The 22,003-nt window shown below is 43.2% G+C and overlaps 1 protein-coding gene and 3 non-coding genes across 5 annotated transcripts; all 4 read left to right on the plus strand.

The window, feature by feature from the left end:
* Window positions 1–14,743: 14,743 nt before the first annotated feature.
* On the plus strand, window positions 14,744–14,815 carry trnaa-cgc. The gene has a single exon. It is a non-coding gene; the product is annotated as a tRNA-Ala (tRNA).
* A 266-nt stretch (window positions 14,816–15,081) lies between these two features.
* trnat-ugu lies at window positions 15,082–15,153 on the plus strand. Its single transcript has one exon. It is a non-coding gene; the product is annotated as a tRNA-Thr (tRNA).
* Window positions 15,154–15,535: 382 nt separating this feature from the next.
* trnat-ugu lies at window positions 15,536–15,607 on the plus strand. The gene has a single exon. It is a non-coding gene; the product is annotated as a tRNA-Thr (tRNA).
* A 3,018-nt stretch (window positions 15,608–18,625) lies between these two features.
* si:ch1073-145m9.1 lies at window positions 18,626–21,606 on the plus strand. Of its 2 annotated transcripts, XM_013135507.4 has the most exons (6): window positions 18,630–19,269; window positions 19,392–19,487; window positions 20,097–20,209; window positions 20,684–20,807; window positions 21,130–21,302; window positions 21,420–21,606. In XM_013135507.4, exons 1-6 carry the CDS (start codon window positions 19,230–19,232, stop codon window positions 21,474–21,476), a joined length of 603 nt encoding a protein of 200 aa, XP_012990961.3. In that variant the 5' UTR covers window positions 18,630–19,229; the 3' UTR covers window positions 21,477–21,606. The 2 variants fall into 2 exon arrangements, with proteins under 2 accessions (XP_034147693.1, XP_012990961.3); XM_034291802.1 differs by lacking the exon at window positions 19,392–19,487 and having other exon boundaries at window positions 18,626–18,839.
* The last annotated feature ends 397 nt before the right edge of the window (window positions 21,607–22,003 follow it).

Here is a 22,003-nt window from a genome sequence, read left to right on the forward strand (position 1 = left end):
TATTCAAATGGTTTATTCTTGATTGGGGGAGGGTGGTGAACAAAGCACACCTTTTATAATTATTATTATTTGAAGTTTAAAAATTTTACAAAGTAAGGTATACAAATAGGTATACCTTTGTAGGAGCTATAATTGTTACTACAATATTTGAAGTATAAACATTTGTTTGAAATGTGCATTGTTCCCCATTCCCTCCCGAAAATAATCTATACTTTTTATAGTCATGGTTTACCTATTGTAGGAGCTACTGAAATGACAAAGTTCTCTAATGGAATATTTAGGTAAAACAATTACATCTAAATGTGTCTCATGTAGTTAATTGCAGAGCCATCTGAATATTAACCGAGTCACTTGAGTCTAAGGGCTCTTATCATGTTAGGAAGCTGTCTTCGGAAATCAGTTTATGCATATGCGGACCGCAGCTGCGTTCGGTTGTCCTCTTAACCCGTACTCTGTCCCTTTCGCATACTGATACTCCCCCAAAATCTTTGCAATAAGTGTAAGTTATTTACATCTCATAGGAGGACAGATTAACGACTTGTGGCCTTTGACTCTCATGGAGGATTTTCTGTGTCTCTTGTTTTTCATTAAACTCAGAAAACAAAGAACCAATGACGTCAGAAATGATGTTGTGTGTAAGTATTAAACTATGTAAAGGTAGAGGCCTGAAACTGAGATGGACAGTTGCTCTGCGGACCACTTCGACTTTATTACTTTGTAGTAAAGTCTATTTCAAACTCAAGAGCTCCGGTGCTTAGAAATATTTTTGAGTAAGAGTTTCTACCCCGCCGTAAAATTTTGAAACTTAAGATTTTGAAAAAATAACGTGTGTGCATTATTCTCCACCCTCCCCCAATCAAGAATATTTACTTTTTATAGTAATGGTTTACTTATTGTAGGTGGTACTGAAATATCAAAGTTCTGACAAATTTGTTAACTTCAAATTTTGAAAATATAAAAGGTGTGCATTGTTCCCCACCCTCCCCCATCAAGAATTTATACTTTTATAGTCATTGCATACTTATTGTAGAAACTATTGAAATTGCAAAGTTCTGACAAATATTGAAACTTCCAATTTTGAAAAAAAAGGGTGTGCATTGTTCCCCACCCTCCTCCGATCAAGAATATACCATTTGTAGTCCTGGCGTAGTTATTGAAATGACAAAGCTCTGTCAAATTTTGAAACTTCAAATGTAGACGTCAGTTAGCTTCAAAAACAGGACAAGTTCAGAACCTCCATCTTTGTCAGGTATCGTTCCTTAATGCAGACCATTCGGGACCTGCAAGGGGGAAGGCCTCTGGGTAATGTAGCCTGTGCCCAGGACTCCCCAGTCCTCTCTCCTGCGTGTCCTCTCTCCTGCGTGTACACTCCCCGTCACCTTCTCAGACAAGCCCAGGAGTGGGGGAGACAAGGAGGGCCGTGAGGAGCACTAATTAAGAAAGACAAAATCAAGACTGCCGTTGAGGCCTCAGAAAAGGGTTTCGATGAGGAGACTGTTGAGCTTCACCTGCCTAATTGTTGATTTAGAACTGCGATATCTACCCCAAATAACACACAGAACAACAGACTAACAATTTTAAGGGAAGTATATTGAGCCCAGTAAATCATAAATCCTTCACAACGCAGTATCTCAACAAGGTAAGAAAATTAAAGTGAATACTACACTATAATACTTCAGTATCCATATCATCAACTCAAAGTTGGATTCACCATCCACAGTTATTTCAGGTAACTTTGTTGATTTCTATACTTTGGACCAAAAAAAAACAACTTTGAGTTCTCAGGCATGAAAAAAGAATTTGTCCCGAAAGTTCTATTGAATTAAATGAAATAAAAAACTAAAAGAGTGAGGGAAAATATGAGTGCGCTCAAGTCCTACCACCCTCTTTCACAATGAATGTCCAAGGTGAGTATTGCAATGGTAAAGATATGGAGATGTGGACGTGGATGATCCTTTTTCTGAAGGTGAGTAGCAACCAGGATGGAGATGCAGATGGATGACAGCAGAAGATGGTGGAGGAACCAAGGACTAAAAAAAACCAGCTGGGAAATCAATTGTTCACAACTCTAACCAGTTCTACGTCATCCTACTTGAAGTCGCAGCTCATCAATCGCCTCTCCTACATCCGTGTTGAACTTATCTGGCAGGTTTCTGACTTCTGACCTACTTTTCTCATCTACACACACCACGCATCAGTCGAGGGGAATGCGCAGAGATTGGTACCCAGGTAAGATGAACACTACTATTGGTTTTCGCATGCTGAAAAAAACACCTAACAACTGCTTGTTCAATTAAAGGTACAGTAACACATATACAAGTTATAATTTAACTTAAGCTTAGGAGAAGCTACTTTTGGAGCTTTCTTCTCATGGAAAATAATAATACATTTATAATTTTAAATTAGGGAGACACATTTATAACAAAAACACATTATATGCAGCTAAATTCTTCGAACAAATTAGAAATAACCTGGGGTTTAACTAACCACGGTTACACATACATACACACACACACACACACACAAAGAATCTAGACATACAAACCATGGTCACGGATGTTCAACTGCTGTAAGACGTGTGTGAAGCAACTTAATCATACAGTTTATAATGATGTAGTGGTTAAATGTGGTGTAATGCTGGTCTAGGTTTCTGACCCCGAAAAACACACACACACATTTCAGTAGCCGCAGGTTCAAATCCAGCCTAATGTCCTATAAAGGTAAAGGTAGAAAAGCCAACGTTTCCCGTTTATGAATGCAGAACATTTGGTGTGTCTGTGAGTAGTACAACACTCGTCTGATGTTCAGCAGGGCCCTCGCTTCACCAAGTCAGACCTGAGCCTGCTGCAGCTCATCAAAGCCGGGAAGGAGGGCATCTTCTACAAGGCCAGGATGACACGGGGAACCTGCAAGGGCCATGAGATGTTCACCTGCAAGATCGCCAAAGAGGGTATGACGGACTAGTTCACCACCGTTTTCTAATTATTGAGAAATGAGCAGTAATTTAACAGTTCAGTAATTGTTGCTGAAGGGATTTCTTGGGATAGCTCACAGCGGGGTCAGTCCCCGAAACCTAATAGGTCAAACAGGAAGTGTTCCAAAACTAATACTGAACCTCATGGGACCATGTCCCAAATGGCATTCCGATGTGAGATCAGGTGACATACCCAAATCTGAAAAAAACATTTGACTAAATAAGTAATATTTCCATCCATTTGCATCCTGTATGTGTGGCCCCTTAAACCATCCTCTTGTATTCTCCCAGGTGTGACCCCTAAACCATCCTCTTGTATTCTCCTAGGAGTGACCCCTAAACCATCCTCTTGTATTCTTCCAGGTGTGACCCCTAAACCATCCTCTTGTATTCTCCTAGGAGTGACCCCTAAACTATCCTCTTGTATTCTCCTAGGAGTGACCCCTAAACCATCCTCTTGTATTCTCCTAGGCGTGACCCCTAAACCATCCTCTTGTATTCTCTTGGGAGTGACCCCTAAACCATCCTCTTGTATTCTCCTAGGAGTGACCCCTAAACCATCCTCTTGTATTCTCCTAGGAGTGACCCCTAAACCATCCTCTTGTATTCTCCTAGGAGTGACCCCTAAACCATCCTCTTGTATTCTCCTAGGCGTGACCCCTAAACCATCCTCTTGTATTCTCCTAGGCGTGACCCCTAAACCATCATCTTGTATTCTCCTAGGCGTGACCCCTAAACCATCCTCTTGTATTCTCCTAGGCGTGACCCCTAAACCATCTTCTTGTATTCTCCCAGATGTGACCACTAAAACCATCCTCTTGTATTCTCCTAGGAGTGACCCCTAAACCATCCTCTTGTATTCTTCCAGGTGTGACCCCTAAACCATCCTCTTGTATTCTCCTAGGAGTGACCCCTAAACTATCCTCTTGTATTCTCCTAGGAGTGACCCCTAAACCATCCTCTTGTATTCTCCTAGGCGTGACCCCTAAACCATCCTCTTGTATTCTCTTGGGAGTGACCCCTAAACCATCCTCTTGTATTCTCCTAGGAGTGACCCCTAAACCATCCTCTTGTATTCTCCTAGGAGTGACCCCTAAACCATCCTCTTGTATTCTCCCAGGTGTGACCCCTAAACCATCCTCTTGTATTCTCCCAGGAGTGACCCCTAAACCATCCTCTTGTATTCTCCCAGGTGTGACCCCTAAAACCATCCTCTTGTATTCTTCCAGGTGTGACCCCTAAAACCATCCACTTGTATTCTCCCAGGTGTGACCCCTAAGCGCGTGGAGATGGAGGTGTCCATCATGAGGAAGCTGGTGCACCACAAGAATGTCCTGCAGCTGCTAGACTGGAACATCACAGAGGGTAAGGCGGGAAAACACCCGTCGTCTAAAATGGAAACATTACTGTCTTCATACAAAACAACCACATGAAACTGTTAAGACTATTATTGCTTTTTATCTCTGTACATTTCTGTACGTAGTGACAGTCTGCATTCTGTGTTGTGTGTGTGTCATTGCAGAGCCCTATGTGTTGATAATGGAGTTTGTGAGCTCTGGCAGGCCATCAAAGACAAGCTGACCCCTGACCCTGAGCTGCAGAGCCTGTTCACCATCGCCTCCTATCACATCGCACTAGCCATGGAACACCTGAGATCCAAAATGTTACCATTTTCCTCACAACGCACCCCTGAGATCCAAAATGGTGCCCAGTTTCCTTCACCTCTGTCATACTTTATGAGAAAACCATACAGCCTAAACTCAGTTACTTACAGTGAGGGGAATTTTTTTTTTATCCCCTGCTGATTTTGTTCTTTTGCCCACTGCCAAAGAAATGATCAGTCTATAATTTTAATGGTAGGTTTACGTGAACAGTGAGCTACAGAATAACAACAACAAAATCCAGAAAAACGCATGTCAAAAATGTTATTAATTGATTTGCATTTTAATGAGTGAAATAAGTATTTGATCCCATCTCAATCAGAAAGATTTCTGGCTCCCAGGTGTCTTTTATACAGGTAACGAGCTGAGATTAGGAGCACACTCTTAAAGGGAATGCTCCTAATCTCAGCTTGTTACTTGTATAAAAGACACCTGTCCACAGAAGCAATCAATCAATCATATTCCAAACTCTCCATCATAGCCAAGACCAAAAAGCTGTCCAAGGGTGTCAGGGGCAAGATTGTAGACCTGCACAATGCTGGAATGGGCTACAAGACCATCGCCAAGCAGCTTGGTGAGAAGGTGACAACAGTTGGTGTGATTATTCGCAAATGGAAGAAACCCAAAAGAACTGTCAATCTCCCTCGGTCTGGGGCTCCATGCAAGATCTCATCTCGTGGATTTGCAATGTTCATGAGAACAATGAGGAATCAGCCCAGAACTACACAGGAGGATCTTGTCAATGATCTCAAGGAAGCTGGGACCATAGTCACAAAGAAAACAATTGGCAACATTCTGCGCCGTGAAGGACTAAAATCCTGCTGCACCCGCAAGGTCCCCCTGCTCAAGAAAGCATATGTACAGGCCCGTATGAAGTTTGCCAATGAACATCTGAATGATTCAGAGGAGAACTGGGTGAAAGTGTTGTGGTCAGATGAGACATAAATCGAGCTCTTTGGCATCAACTCAGCACACCGTGTTTGGAGGAGCAGGAATGCTGCCTATGACCCCAAGAACACCATCCCCATTGTCAAACATGGAGGTGGAATCATTATGCTATGGTGGTGTTTTTCTGCAAAGGGGACAGCACAACTTCACCACATCAAAGGGACGATGGACGGGGCCATGTACCGTCAAATCCATGGGTGAGAACCTCCTTCCCTCAGCCAGGGCATTGAAAATGGGTCGTGGATGGGTATTCCAGCATTACAATGACCCAAAACACATGGCCAAGGCAACAAAGGAGTGGCTAAAGAAGAAGCACATTAAGGTCCTGGATTGGCCTAGTCAGTCTCCAGACCTTAATCCCATAGAAAATCTGTGGAAGGAGCTGAAGGTTCGAGTTGCCAAACATCAGCCTCAAAATCTTAATGACTTGGAGAGGATCTGTCAAAGAGGAGTGGGACAAAATCCCTCTTGAGATGTGTGCAGACCTGTTGGCCAACTACAAGAAACGTCTGACCTCTGTGATTCCCAACAAGGCTTTTGAAACCAAGTAAATAATTTCACTCATTAAAATGCAAATCTATTTATAACATTTTTGACATTATTTGTTGTTATTTTGTCTCTCGCTGTTCAAATAAACCTACCATTAAAATTATAGGCTGATCATTCCTTTGTCAGTTGGCAAATGTACAAGATCAGCAAGCGATCAAATACTTTTTTCCCTTACTGTAACTGTGTGCTCTAAGAGAAAATCCAACTGTTTACTCATGTGAAAGTTGATTTTAGAAGCCACTCTTGCCCAAGTCAGAAGACCCCAAGTATCGGAACTAAATGTAATCTAAGTACAACATAACTGTCCAACCCAGTCAACTTACTCTTCACAAAACAGCCAACCACTTGCACTCTAGTTCAATTCTGGGATAATGTCCTTTGAAAGTAGCATACACAATCTCTGACAGAGAAGGTTGGAAAATGGTCTGTTACAATGGACTGTTACTGATGTGGGATCTGTTCTTATGATCATATATAGTACGGGTAATTCAGGTGACCGCTACTGATGTGGGATTTGTTCATATGATCATATTTTACACATAATTCAGGTGACAGCTACTGATGTGGGATCTGTTCTTATGATCATATAGTACACATAATTCAGGTGACAGCTACTGATGTGAGATCTGTTCTTGCATAGTGATTCCTCCAGTTCAGCCCACATTAACTGATGCAGGATCTGTCCTTCTAGGTGGTGCACTGTGACCTGGCCCTCAGAAACATCATGGTGAACAGGTTTCCCTGGGAGGTCAAAGTGGCAGAGTTTGGTCTGGCCAGGGACCTGACCCGAATAAGGAGCTACCGCAGCAGCCGAAGGAAAACCCCACGGGTCAGTCGCATGCGCACGCGAAAGTGCGCACAAACAGGCAGAATCAGCAGCCCACATCCAGAAGTTAAATGAATGGGAGACCCAGACTGTTCAACCACTCTCTTATACTGGGCCCTATAAATGTCACCTTGGTTTCACTCTAGATGAGAACGTGACCTTTGAAGATGGCTTTAGATCATAGCAGGTTAAACTTGTATAGCAGATTCTGCGGTCAGTGGAAAACAAGATGAAAGTGTTCAAGTTCCTTGGTTACTCAACTTAATCTGAAGTACATACAACCTCCAGTAACGGACGGTGCTGCTGGGTAATGTAGAGCTGGAGTACATACTGAGTTCCTTGCATTCTGTTTTAATTTACATTTTACGCAGCGTACCAACTTTTTTTGGACACAGGGTTTTATATGTTCAGGAGGAAAAAGTACGATGTGGTGTTTAAACAAGAATACACTTTCTATGACCCTCAAGGGAAAGATGCAGACGACATCTGGTTAGCCAGACCCAAACAAAAGGCCAAAGGTCAGATGAACCCTAGTGTTCTGGCTACAGGAGAAACACAGGCTTGAGTTACTCTTCAGAAAATATTTTTGCATTGCATTGCATGTGCGGTATGATGTTGCAATCGGTTTTAAAGTTTAAAGTTTTAAATCGCCAGTTTTGCATTTAAATGTCAGTCACAATTTCTGAGTTAAAAGTTCATTTTAGGCTTAATCAGTGAAGCCCCCTAGTGACCATCTGACCTCTTCCTACTTAAATGCACCCGTGACTACCAGGCCTCGGCTACACCGTACAGACAGAACGAAGGCCAGGAAACAGATGGTAAATGAGATGACCTAACTGTTTCCATTGTGTGTGTAGGAGCGCGTGCCCCTTCGCTGGTACCCCCCGAGTACTTCAGAAACAACTACTACAGCTTTAAGGGGGATGTGTGGTCGTATGGCATCGTGCTGTGGGAAATGCAGATGTTTGGTGAGTTTTTGGTGATTAAGGATTGGGAGAAATCTCTGATGGGATTGACCCATACTGGAAGGAAAACTGAAGAAAAGTATATATGAAATAGAAGTATTTTGGAATATTTCCATGTGTTCCAAGTACTGCCCTGTGTTAAAACACATTTCAAAATGCTTAAAAAATATACTTGGCAAATTTGTTTCAGAGGTATCCTGAAATGCATGAAAAATTACATATTTTGCACAAATTTCTCTGCATCTGGAAACATAGCCTTTGTCTAATGAATATTTAGTAATTCAGATCAAACTTAACGTGACCCAGTGGATGTGTGCTGTTTCCAGGCACCTTACCATACTCCAACCTGGAGACGTCAGAATCAGTGGTCTATTACATCTGTGCAGGGTACAAGAACAAAGACCCCGACGGCTGCCGTCCCGAGATGTGAGTGGAATCAAGGCGTTAGTCCCAAATGTCGCCCCATTCCCTGTTTACTGCACTTCCTTTGACTGGAGTCCTAGTAGCATCTCCATAGGGAATCAGATGGGATCTGGAAAACCCGCTAGATTTCCTCCCTCTCTCTTCCCAACAGACTGCAGATCATGAGAGACTGTTGGACGGAACCCTACACTTCCAGGCCGTCCTTCACAGACATTGTGAGAATACTGGAGAACATCATGGAGAACGACGCAATAAGTAATCTTCCAAGCACATTTTTAAATCCTGTAAGCAAATCCTTTAAATCCTGTACGTTGCAAGGTGGGTCCTCCATGGATCGGACCTGTTTGTCCAGCACATCCCACAGATGATAGATTGGATGGAGATCTGGCGAATCTGGAGGCCTAGTCAACACCTTGAACACGTTGTTTTTATTTTTCAAACCATTCTTGAACCGTTCATGCTTTGCAGGGTGCTGAAAGAGGCCAATGCCATCAGGGAATACCGTTGCCATGAAAGGGTGCACATGGTCTGCAACAATGATTAGGTGGGTTGTATGTGTCAAAGTAACATCCACATGAATGGCAGGACCCAGGGTTTTCCCAGCAGACTATTGCCCAAAGCATCACATTGCCTCTGCCAGCTTGCCTCCTTCCCATAGTGCATCCTGGTGCCATGTGTTCTCCAGATAAGTGACGTACATGCACCCGGCCATCCACATGATGTAAAAGGAAACGTGCTTCATCAGACCAGGCCACCTTCTTCCATTGCTCCGTGGTCCAGTGCTGATACTCACGTGCCCATTGTACAGTAGGCGCTTTCAGCGGTGGACAGGGGTCAGCAGGGGCACCCTGACTGGTCTGCGGTTGCACAGCCCCATACGCAACAAACTGCGATACACTGACACCATTCTATCAGTACCAGCATTAACTACAGTGGGGAGAACAAGTATTTGATACACTGCCGATTTTGCAGGTTTTCCTACTTACAAAGCAAGTAGAAGTCTGTCATTTTTATCAAAGAATCTAAAACAAAAATCCAGAAAATCTACAGGACAATAGGCAAGCAGCTTGGTGAGAAGGCAACAACTGGATGGATTAAAATCCTGCAGCGCACGCAAGGTCCCCCTGCTCAAGCCAGCGCATGTCCAGGCACGTCTGAAGTTTGCCAATGACCATCTGGATGATTCAGAGGAGGAATGGGAGAAGGTCATGTGGTCTGATGAGACAAAAATAGAGCTTTTTGATCTAAACTCCACTCGCCGTGTTTGGAGGAAGAAGAAGGATGAGTACAACCCCAAAAACACCTTCCCAACCGTGAAGCATGGAGGTGGAAACATCATTCTTTTGGGATGCTTTTCTGCAAAGGGGACAGGACGACTGCACCGTATTGAGGGGAGGATGTATGGGGCCATGTGTCGTGAGATCTTGGCCAACAACCTCCTTCCCTCAGTAAGAGCAGTGAAGATGTGTTGTGGCTGGGTCTTCCAGCATGACAACGACCCGAAACACACAGCCAGGGCAACTAAGGATAGGTTCCGTAAGAAGCATCTCAAGGTCCTGGGGTTGCCTAGCCAGTCTCCAGACCTGAACCCAATAGAAAATCTTTGAAGGGAGCTGAAAGTCCATATTGCCCAGCGACAGCCCCAAACCTGAAGGGTATGGAGAGGTCTGTATGGAGGAGTGGGCCAAAATCCCTGCTGCAGTGTGTGCAAACCTGGTCAAGAACTACAGGAAACGTATGATTTCTGTAATTGCAAACAAAGGTTTCTGTACCAAATATTAAGTTCTGCTTTTCTGATGTATCAAATACTTATGTCATGCAATAAAATGCTAAATAATTACTTAATTTGCATTTGTGTCTGTCGAAACATTGGTCTTATTAAAAAATGATATGCATTTGAGTTTAGAGTGTGCAGTTTTTTCATTCATTTTGTTTCCATTCCGTACCCTTTAGCCAGCACCTCGTCAACTAAGGTGTGCGTTTCTTCTACTTTTATCCTGTATCAAATACTTATGTCATGCAATAAAATGAAAATGTATTACTTAAAAATCATACAATGTGATTTTCTTACTTGCTTTGTAAGTAGGAAAACCTGCAAAATCAGCAGTGTATCAAATACTTGTTCTCCCCACTGTATTTGAGCTATAGAAGCTCGTCTGTTGGATCAGACCACACAGGCCAGCCTTCACTCCCCACATGCATCAATGAGACTTGGCCGCCCATGACCCTGTCACTGGTTCGCCGCTTTTCCTTCTTTGGACCTTTTGGACTTTTGATAGGTACTGACCACTGCAGACCGGAAACACCCCACAAGGACTGCATTTTTGGAGATGCTCTGACCCAGTCGTCTAGCCATCACAATTTGGCCCTTGTCAAAGTCGCTCAGATCCTTACACTTGCCCATTTTTCCTGCTTCTAACACATCAACTTTGAGGAGAGAATGTTTACTTGCTGCCTAATATATCCCACCTACTTACAGGTGCCATGATAATGAGATTATCAGTGTTATTCACTTCACCTGTTAGCGGTAATAATGTTATGGCTGATCGGTGTAGGTTAGGGTTAGCAGATAGTTAAAATGCTAGATATTCAGTAGACAATATGTAGAGCATCTACAGGTACACTCTTGGGACTCTCAAAATAAAGTGTAACCTGCTCTCTTAGTCACCTTAATCTGCACTGATATGAAAAGTCGGGAGCAGCTAGAGTGAGGTCTTGATTCAATCCATTGCACTCACAATCCACAATGTAGTACAGTTTATATTTAAAGGTAACTTCCACGCACAGCGTTTGTATGGCTCCACGTTGAGTCAAGCCCGAATACTCCCCTGTCTGAGTCGTTAGAACAGCGCAGATTAAGGTGCCTTTAATCTGCGTTTGGACTTCTTGCAAGAGACACACACATTATCTGCAGAGAGCTTTGTTTATTGAAATGCCCCTGTCTTCCTGTAGGATTACGTGGACGTGGCGAACCCCAGGCTTCTGACATCAGGGGAGGTGGGCATGAATGATTCAGAAAGCCTCAACCAGTTCTGAATTCGGCCATTTTGATTCCTCACACAGACGCAACGTTGAAGCTCAACTGATTCTTCCTTTATGTGTTAGATGGACTGCCGAAACACATTTACATTTGTACAAAACAGGATCCTCCAATCTCAGGAGCTAACAGTCATTTACAATGTTATTAAAAAATCTAATAAACTCCAGGTGTATTTGGAGAATGACATTTATTTCAGTATTTTGGATTGGAAATGATACAGTGGCTGTGTTAACGTATGGGTATTAATCACTGTAATGTCGAATATTTAGAAATCACAGAACATTTTGTGCATTGTCAACACATTTTAAGTCACCAAAAATTATACTTGGATCATTTAAATTAAAAGTGCTGGAATACAAGATATCAATCAAGATATTTGTGTCACTGTCCCAACATTTCTAGGGACAGTTTCGCAGGTACGGAATAAGCCTATTCTAGGACTAAAAAATCTAGTTCAATAGAAAACTCCATTGAGCTTGTTTTTGTAGTCTTAGACAAGGCTTTATCTGTCTGCAAAACTCGCCCTTACAGTTTACTGTACATAATAATCTTTGAACCGAGTTTAAAGGATATTCTGATTATTATAAAATGTATAGTTCTACTCCCATTTTTCTGTAAATACCGTGTAGGTAAAAACATTGTCTTAATAATTCAGTAACAATTTTTTTATTTATATTTATGCCACTGGTGAAGGAAAAGTTTGTTTAATAATAATTTTCATTGAATAATAGTTTGTTCTTTGTGATGCACAATGCATTTGCCTGCTGGGCGAATAAACGTGAACTTGAACAACCAACGGCACTGGTCTCTGCAATAGACATACATACACATCAGACATACGTACACACCAGACATACGTACACACCAGGCATACATATTGTACATACACACTAGAGTCAGGGTGTTTCATACATTGGCCCTCTTTACAAGAATGTTCTGTTTAAATGTGTCCCAAATGGCACTGTGTTGCTGGTTTAGTGCACTTTCTGGGGAATATGTGTGCTACACTATTCTGCGAATTAGAATTCACTAAAATGTGCGTACTATATAGGGAATAGGGTGCGATTAGGGACACAGTGTAATGCGCCCCTGTGATTCAGAGGTTTCAGGACTAGACATGTCGCCTTTGGTCCCTGTTGTGTCGATCACTTTCACAAGTCAGAATAAAATCAAGGTTTTCAGTCTGGGATACCTCAGAGGTATTTGAGTTCCCCCGTTGAGCCTGTTCCATTTCTGCCTTCGCTGGTGATCCTCGGTCCTTCCGTCCCTTCTGACAGCACCCATTCTTCCTCTACTGCGCTAACTTCCTCCATCTGAACCCAGTACAGTTCTATTTCTAATTCATCCTCATCTGGTCTCCTCCTCCTCATCTCCTCCATTGGTTCAGTAGGAGGGGGTCGGGAGCAGACTTCCCCAGCTGGACAATGTTGGTTAAAACAGCTGGCAGTCCTCCCTCCAGCATCTCATGCTGATGTTGTACCCAGCTTTGCTCATCTCCTTTCACTTCCTGAAGACTTTGCAGTATGAGGTTGTAATGCACATCTTTGATAGACTTAACCCCGCCTTGGGTCAGGGTTGAGTTAACGATGTAAGCCCGTGTCGAAAAACCTGGTGTCCCTACCCCTCAGGGCGACCGAGGGATCTACACAGTTCTGAATGGTGGAACGGCCGGTTCCACTCTTGTTGGTGGCGTGAAGCCAAGGAGTCTTTGCTCCTCGTCTTTGCTCCGCGTTTCATATGAAAAAGCCTTCAGGCTATACGGTGAGGTGCTGCTCAAGATGAAAGGTTCAGCAAATGCGGAGAAATGTATGGATCTAGCATATGCCCTGACCTCTGCCTCTATTTTGCGTCAACTGTTTTCTGATTTCTCGACACACTGTCCCATCTGCCAAGGCTAACCTGACAAATGTTGTCAAGTGTTAAACCATCCCAGAGAACCCTGGGGAAACTTTCCCAACTTTCCTTTTCATCTTCGGACCTAAATGGTTTGGCTAGGCGATGACAACCTGCAGAATATTTGGAAATAGTATTGTGTTATTCTGAAAAAAGCAATTGTAGTATAACATGCAGTGTAGTTTTAAGCGGGTGATCGTTCAGGTGAGGTCCTGGTGTCTTTGGTTGTTACAGATCATCTGGGTAAAATCCATAATAAATAAATCCCTATAAAGCACAGTTTTTATTTCAATACAATCTTCCTGTGGTCCAGGGTGGTCACAGGGTCTAAGCCACTGCCTCCAGCACACATGCCCTGCTACACCATTGGTTTGAATCAGGCCCACTGCTCATTTAGCAAATATCCTCTTCTCAATCTTTCCCCACCATCCAATCAAAACAGCCTGAGAAGCTGGTTACTTTGTATACCGTCCTTTCAGGAAGTATTCAGTACTTCAATTTATCCACATCATGCTCTCAATCTACAAACATATCAAATAATCACAAACCAATACCATGTTATTGAAAATAAAAATATATATACATTACTGCCATCTTGTGTTAGTTCTTCAAATTAGAGTTTCAAATTTACTAGTAAAATTGACGGCATTCTATTTATTAGATTTCTACAGATGAAATTGCGCCAGTTATTTAGTGATGGATGTCGATTCATGAGAAGATATGCAAAATGAAGAACATGGTGTGGTTTATTTCCAATCTTCGCAATGTCCACATGAGTTTCAAGAAGTGGAGAAGAACATGGTGTGGTGGCCAAGTGAAAAATGGAAGATTGATCATTTTCTGTTCCGTTCAGGAATGTGAAAACTGTCAATTTTCCATTTTGCTGAATCACCTACTTTCAGGAACATGCCAGCGCCGGGCATGGTGGCCAATGTTTGAAATGTTGTTCTTGTAGTCCCTTTCGGATCACTGTCGACCTGGTGGATCGCATATTGTGTTGAACAGCATGCTCTGGCTAGTGTGGAGTCATTGGCCTGGCTCTGTAGCTAGCTGCCTGGGGATTTGTTGTTCTTCCTTTGCCAAGTAAAAGTGAGAGCTCACCACCAGGCATGGAGGTGCCACCTTTGATAGCTCAGTTGGTAGATCGCAGCACTGTAGGTGAAGCGCCACCTGGGACTGCCGAAGATGGCGCTGAAGCTCAGTGGTAGAGCATATGCTCTGCTTCTGTGATGTCCTGGGTTCAGACCCCAACCTGGAATGGTATGACACTTGACTTCCACCGTTCACAATGGCAATATAATTTACAAGAAGTGTGGGGCAACGTGCTAGGATGCAGAGTAACAAATGGAAGATTGTGCATTTGTTCTCTATCCGTAAATTTCTGCAAAGTCATTGTGTTGCTCTTGTTCCACTTTTTGACCATCCTGACAGCTGCCCTGCATAGACCAGGCCCCCGGAGGCCTTGGGGATGTAGCTCAGTGGTAGAGCGCATGCTTCGCATGTATGAGGTCCTGGGTTCAATCCCCAGCTTCTCCATGCGGTGCTCCTGTTTATTTATTTTCCAAATTTTTCTACACCTGTTCTGCTTCTGAGCCAATGGTTTGCCAGTGGCAGTCCTCGACTGTCACCAAAAGTCACTTTTTTCCTGACCGGGAACCAAAGCAGCGAATGCGCCGAATCCAGACCACTAGCCCTCCAGGTACTCGCACTGCGATGCCCACTTTGCTTTAGGACCAAATGAAATGCAGGGACTGGTGTCGCCGCTGTCAAGATTTACTGCGACATCTGTGTCCCTGGCACATGGGGTTGTAGCTCAGTGGTAGAGTGCATGCTTTGTATGTATGAGGTCCTGGGTTCAATCCCCAGCTTATCCATAGGGCTTTTTCATACTTCAACAAACAAGGCTATTTGCTTCCTCTATTCACAATGTCAACATAAGTTTCAGGAAGCGGATTGTGGTGGCCGAGTGATAAACGGAGGGTTGCTCTTTCTCTCTCTGTCCATTCCACTCGTGAATGTAAAAATTGAAGAGTGTGCGTATCATTGCGTCTATGAGTTCCTGGGTACACTTTTTTATTTCCATTCTTCGCAATGTCCACATGAGTTTCAAGAAGTGGAGAAGAACATGGTGTAGTGGCCAAGTGAAAAATGGAAGATTGATAATTTTCTCTCAGTCTGTTCCGTTCAGCAATGTGAAAACTGTCAATTTTCCATTTTGCTGAATCACCTACTTTCAGGAACACGGCCAAGCTGACGGGCATGGTGGTCAAGTGGTAAGGTGTCGGTCTTGTAAACCGAAGAGCACGGGTTCAATCCCCGTCCGTTCCTTTGAAACGTTGTTCTTGTAGTCCCTTTCGGATCACTGTCGACCTGGTGGATCACATATTGTGTTGAACAGCATGTCCTTGCTCTTGCTAGTGTGGAGTCATTGCCCTGGCTCTGTAGCTAGCTGCCTGGGGATTTGTTGTTCTTCCTTTGCCGAGTAAAAGCGAGAGCTCACCACCAGGCATGGAGGTGCCACCTTCGATAGCTCAGTTGGTAGATCGCAGTACTCTAGGTCAACGAGTGGCTATCGGGTTGATAGTTTACTCCTTCTTCCCCACCGGATGGTTTGGGCTTCCTAACCAACAGTCCCCAGTCTGTCAGGTTAGACAACTTCACCTCCTCCAACTTGAACACTGGTGTTCCACAAGTCTGTGTGCTGGGCCCCCTCCTGTACTCCCTCTTCACCCACGACTGCATTCCTGTACGCATTTTCAACATCATCGTCACATTCCGGAAATTACACCAGGGTGGTAGGCCTGATCAATGACAAGTCTGCCAACATAGAGGAGGTCAAGCGCCTGGTGGCATGGTGCGAAGACAACAACCTGGCCCTCAATGCAAAGAAAACCAAAGAGCTCATTATGGATTACAGGAAGTCTAAAGGCTAGAGTCACGGCCCAGTTCTCATCGATGGCACTTAGCGTGCGCCCAGCTTCAAATTCATGGGTGTCCACATCTCTGAGGACCTCTCCTGGACCCTCAACACCTCAACCCTCGTCAGAAAGGCACAGGAGCACCTATACTTTTTGAGGAGGCTAAAGAAGGCCTGCCTGTCTCCCAAGATCCTTGTGAACTTTTAATGCTGCACAATCAAGAGGATTCTGACTAACTGCACCCCAGTGAAGTTTGGCGGATGCTCAGTGGATGACCGGAATGCCCTGCAAAGAGTGGTGAAAGTTGTTACATGTACATGTCTACCTCGGGACCCTTGTTGCTGCTATCCCTGCATTTCAGTTGAACATGTGTTGATATTATGTGGATTATATAATTTTGAGAGAGAATTGCTTCATGACAGTGTCGGGGAGAAGGGATGTGGGCTGGGGGTTGTATTGGGGAGAGCAAGGGATAATTGTGCTGGATAGGTCTCTGTTTATGTATCTTAGGACAGGATTAATGAGAAGGATTTAAGCTAGGGAGGCCATAACCTTCCTTTTCGACTTTTTGGAAAGGAAGGAAAAAGCTGCAGTGGTCTCTTCATTTTTTCTGGAGCTGTATTCATAATACATTTAGAATACTAAATTATTACACAGATTCCACAGTTACTACTCATATTCCACACACATGCCAGCACACCAAAATAATAGAAAGAACTATTTATTTTTGTTGTTGGCTTGTTTTATTTCAAACCTGTCTCAAACATTTACAGATTTCCCTCCTCAACCGTTCACACCATATATTGAAGAACAAAGCACAACAATACTCATTCAGGTTTTGGCATTAGGTTCTGCTCCTCTGGAGTAACTCACTGTCATCACATGATCGTGTATACAATACTACTAATAACCATATCAACACCATACTATTATTAATATGCATTTTTTTGTTCTGTACTAGCTTGAAGTCCAGACTTTCAGCTATTATTTGAGTGGATCTGCATCCAAATTATGTGAACAGCATAGGAATTACAGCACTTTTTTTTAAGGAACCAAAAGTTATTGGACAGTTACTGGACATTGCTCAGCTTATCTCAGTTAGTTAATTTACAAGCAAATAAAGGGTCTAAGTGTGGCATTTCTATGTTCAAGTGTGGCAGTTGCATTAGAAATGTGTTGCTGTCAACCCTCAATTGTTCTTAACAAGTGCTCTGTCCCTCTCGCGTACTGATATTCCTTACACTTATTCGCGTGCGCAATAAGTGTAAGTTATTTACATCTCATAGGAGGACAGATTAACGACTTGTGGCCTTTGACTCTCATGGAGGATTTTCTGGTGTACTGTAAAATGCCATGGATGAGCAGAGCCAACATGGGTTCTCTGTGGATGTATGTGGGTCTGGTAAAGCTTGACAACAATGTAGAACTAACGTCGGGCTAAAAACAATGAACGAAATGAACGAAACAACCATTCAATGAAACGATCAAACGCTGGAAAAGGCTCAGCGTATGATTTTATCTGTGTTTATCATTACAATCAAAAATCTACTACCACATTAATTATTTTAGACCTACCATGTGTCCAAATATCTGTTACAAACATGTCTTTATTATGCTATTGTCTTGGTCTATCTTTCTTGGCGAACGTAAAACTAACGTAGAACTCCGCTGTCTGATAAAACTGACCGAGTCAGTCGTTCGCGAGTCTTTTTACTCAGGCAAAGGCAGCGGCTCCGTGCTCGTTTTCATATATTTTTTTCAGGGCGTCAGTAATCAACTAACTACATTAATTATTATAGTCTGCGTTCAATTATCAGTTATAAACATGTTTTTATGATGTTCTTGCCTTGATCTATTTTTCTTTGCGAATGCACATAGAAGTTGATCGGAGAACTGAGTTGGAGGATCGGGTATGAAGTAAGTGATCATGTTGTAGTAATCCGATGTCAAACTTTCGGATGAACGATACAATTGAACGAGTCAAAAAGGACTTGTGAATCACGAGTCACTAAAATGATTCGTTCAAAACGAACGATTCGTTTGCGAACTGCACATCACTATTGGATATACGTCACTGGGTTATACACTTGCACTGGTCTTTGGCTCCCACTTCAGGTTATAGGCTAGTTGAAAAGTTTCAGACACTGTGGACTATATCTCAAATGTTATTAAGGGGAGCAAGTCAGCCTAACGATCTCTGACAATATCAGAGAAGGCTGCAGTGATTTTAATCTACATTTATTTTGTGTTTTAACACTTGATCACCGGTTCAATGTTTAATTGGAAAACCAAGCATTTCATTGCCATAACTTGTTATTGCAAATGACAAATAAACATTTTGAACTTAATAAACTAGATTCAATCGAAAGTTAATTTAAACCTGGACTTAAAAGCGGCCGACAGACAGCGGTACAATCTGATGCCGGATTAAAGTCATTAGCACTACTTGGTCTCGCTCTGCTTCTAGGTTAGACGAATTGTGCATTCAGAGATCGATCATTTGAGCACTGAGTCTATGATCTGAAGAGGATCCGTCTGTTGACAGGCCAAGCCTCCTACATTGAGACGGAAGTGCATGATTATTTCTGGAGTTCAGCTGTTTCTGAGATCCTGGAAGTACGACGTTTGGCACCACGGTCAAGGTCACGACCAATCGCCCGTGTAACCGTAATGTTTGGTCAAATAACTAAACCTTTTGACCATGTCTGCACGATTTATAAATAGAGTTGGGGCGACATCGTTGTTTGGCTGTAACCGTGATACCGCAATAATGTGTGTTGCTACGTCAGCTCCCTATCGAGAAAAGAGGAAGAGCCATACGTGTTCATGTATAGAAGACCTGTGAATGAGAGTTGCAACTCTCCGGTGGGGATAGTCAAAATAAGTGATTCATTTGCAAGATTTCGATATGTTTTGTCGCTAAAAGGATGCGTCTTTGTTCGGGACGGTGCTGTGCTTCTGTTTGATGTGGAGACATTATCATATTTAAGATTAGGCTACTTTGGTAACCGACTAACAACAAGCGACTCAATATGGGGCATGAGGTTTTTGTTTATTGGCCCAATATCCTTGGTGAGAAAATTTGTTTCGTTGGTCTCGTTTTCTACTTTGGCTAATGTTGTTCCCAAACACTGTGCCATTCTTTACTCGTGCTAATCTGTTAATTACGTTACTTTCTTCATTCTGTTTTATAGGATATATCCGTCTTGTACTTATCTTTACTGCTTGGAATGCCTTCAACAATCCAGCTGTGTTCTTCACCTCCTATTCGATCTCAGTCATTCTAGATGGTAATAACGTGCATTGGCTACTCTTTCACCGCATTTCAAAACAATGTATAAACCGGGTGCTTCAAGTCCTGAATGCTGATTGGCAGACCGCTGTGGCATGTGAGGCCATGACACCACATCACGTTTTATTGGCCTAATTGTGTTGATAACGTTTTATAATAGCAATAAGGCTTCTCTGGGTTTATATACCAGACCTCTTCATATCTTATTGAATATATATTGTGCTTAAACACCTTTATTGATACGTGCCAAAAAGAAAAGCTGCACAAAGTTGTATTTCTATAGATGTTGTTCATCTGTCTCTCAGTTTGTCCAGGTCTTAAATTAAAATAGTCTTTTATAATTTCACCTGTCTATCATTCTGTTCCTTGAATAGTAGCCGATATTCTCTAGGTGTTTTTGTACAATACACAGAAGCAGAGAGTGGGGGCCAGTGAGAACATGTGAACAGAGTCAGAGAGGTTGCCTGGCTTTCAAAACCAATCCTGCCAAACCTCTGCCATGCCTGAGAACATTAGTTATATAATGCAGCAGGTATCAGTTTGAACTGTCAGGGAACAGAGCAGGGACTCACATTAACAAGCTGTACGTCGTCCCTGTGTGGTCCAGGGCTGGATGGCTGGACGGCTCGCCGGTTCAGTCAGACTTCCAGGTTCGGGGCCTGGCTGGACGTGGTGGTGGACAACCTTGGGAGGAGTATGGTGTGGGGCCAGCTCTATGAGGTACGTAGATTTGGTACCTACAACAAACAGACCGTACATGTCCCCTGGACATATGGTGTGGGGCCAGCTCTATGAGGTACGTAGATTTGGTACCTACAACAAACAGACCGTACATGTCCCCTGGACATATGGTGTGGGGCCAGCTCTATGAGGTACGTAGGTTTGGTACCTACAACAAACAGACCGTACATGTCCCCTGGACGTATGGTGTGGGGCCAGCTCTATGAGGTACGTAGGTTTGGTACCTACAACAAACAGGGACCGCACATGTCCCCTGGACGTCTGGTGTGGGGCCAGCTCTATGAGGTACACAGGCAGTCTCTAAGGGCCCCTCCCCTCTTTATTCAAGATTCTAACATTTGAGGGCCCCACTACACGTTAGGTCCCTATATACTGTACTGTGTACAGTAGACAGTTTCAATATGACTTGATTGGGATGCCACCACGCAGTGTGATGTTTTTGTCCTTTTCCAGTGGGGCTGGCTGGTGTCTTCAGTGGAGTGGTGTGTGTTTGTGTGTAACCATAAAGCCCATGGCGCCCAATGGAAGAACAGCTTCACAAACAGTCCTCAGTGGGTAAAGACCATCATGGCTAAAGGTGGGTAATTTACAGACAGCCCTCTGTGGGTACAGACCTTCATGGCTAAAGGTGGGTATACAGTTCTTACCCTATGAGATCCGGAGCCTGCTGGTTTTCCTATAAAACCTCCTCATTAATGTCACCCACCGGGTATCAGGTCTATATCAGTCCCTGATTAAAGGTTTCCGATGAAGAAACAGTGGAATTGGCTTCAAGACAAAGAACTGGGTTTGCGGAATACAGTCTATCTATGACATGTTTTCATATATAAAGTGTGGTATGATTGAAATGTTTTGCTTGGGTTTCAGACAGGTTTTGGAAAATTGTGTCATGTTGCTAGGGTTTCAGACACCTTTGGGGACGTGGGTGATTTGTGGTTTACACGGCCTACCACTTTGGCTGTATGGGTACCAGCAGGGGGTGCTCACCCAGGCTCTCTGTGCCCCCCTCTGGCTGCAGACATTGGGCACTCTGGTCCTGGCTGCAGGAAGGCTTCTGGGCCTCTCAGTAGAGGTAAGACACATCTGTCTGACACACGTTTGTTTTTTTATCCTTGTGGATGGACTTTCCTTGTTTTATTAACTGGGATTTTGCACACATATACACAATATGTTAACACTCTCTCTCCAGATATGGTGCATATGGGCTCACATCAAACACCTGACCAATGAAGAGTTGAAGAGCTAGTGAAAACAAACTACTGAATGACGGCAGGGACTGCACGGCAGTATCTACTCAGTGGTTATTTCCCCAGTGGTCATATTAACTGACATACTTGTCTTTTGTTCTGTGTACAAACACGCCAACAACAACCGCTCTCCACTGTTATGCATTTACTTTTCACACACAGTTCGTGAGCTCTGGGAATATTATGAATATATTCACAGCTTATACATTGCAATGGCGGGTTTCACAAAGGTTTTGGAGCACTTTGATACCTGTTTCCTCAGCACCCATCACTATTTGGTGCTATGTGGAAATGTGTTAAGAAAGGGGTGTGGCTAAAGTTCAAAACTATTAAGAGATAATCAAACCGCAGAAAAACAGAAAAGGTTAAATCACTGAGCCGTGAGACAGGCATGAAGTTAGGGCAAACCCGAATATGTAGATCTATATTTTTTGGAACATCCAAATTACACCATCTTGGAACACCTGTTTAGTTTTCCCCTTTAGAATGAGACCATCCCCAAAGTTGTGTGAGCGATGGTTGATAT

The sequence above is a fragment of the Esox lucius genome, chromosome 1 (assembly GCF_011004845.1).
Source record: "Esox lucius isolate fEsoLuc1 chromosome 1, fEsoLuc1.pri, whole genome shotgun sequence".
NCBI classification, from domain to species: domain Eukaryota; kingdom Metazoa; phylum Chordata; class Actinopteri; order Esociformes; family Esocidae; genus Esox; species Esox lucius.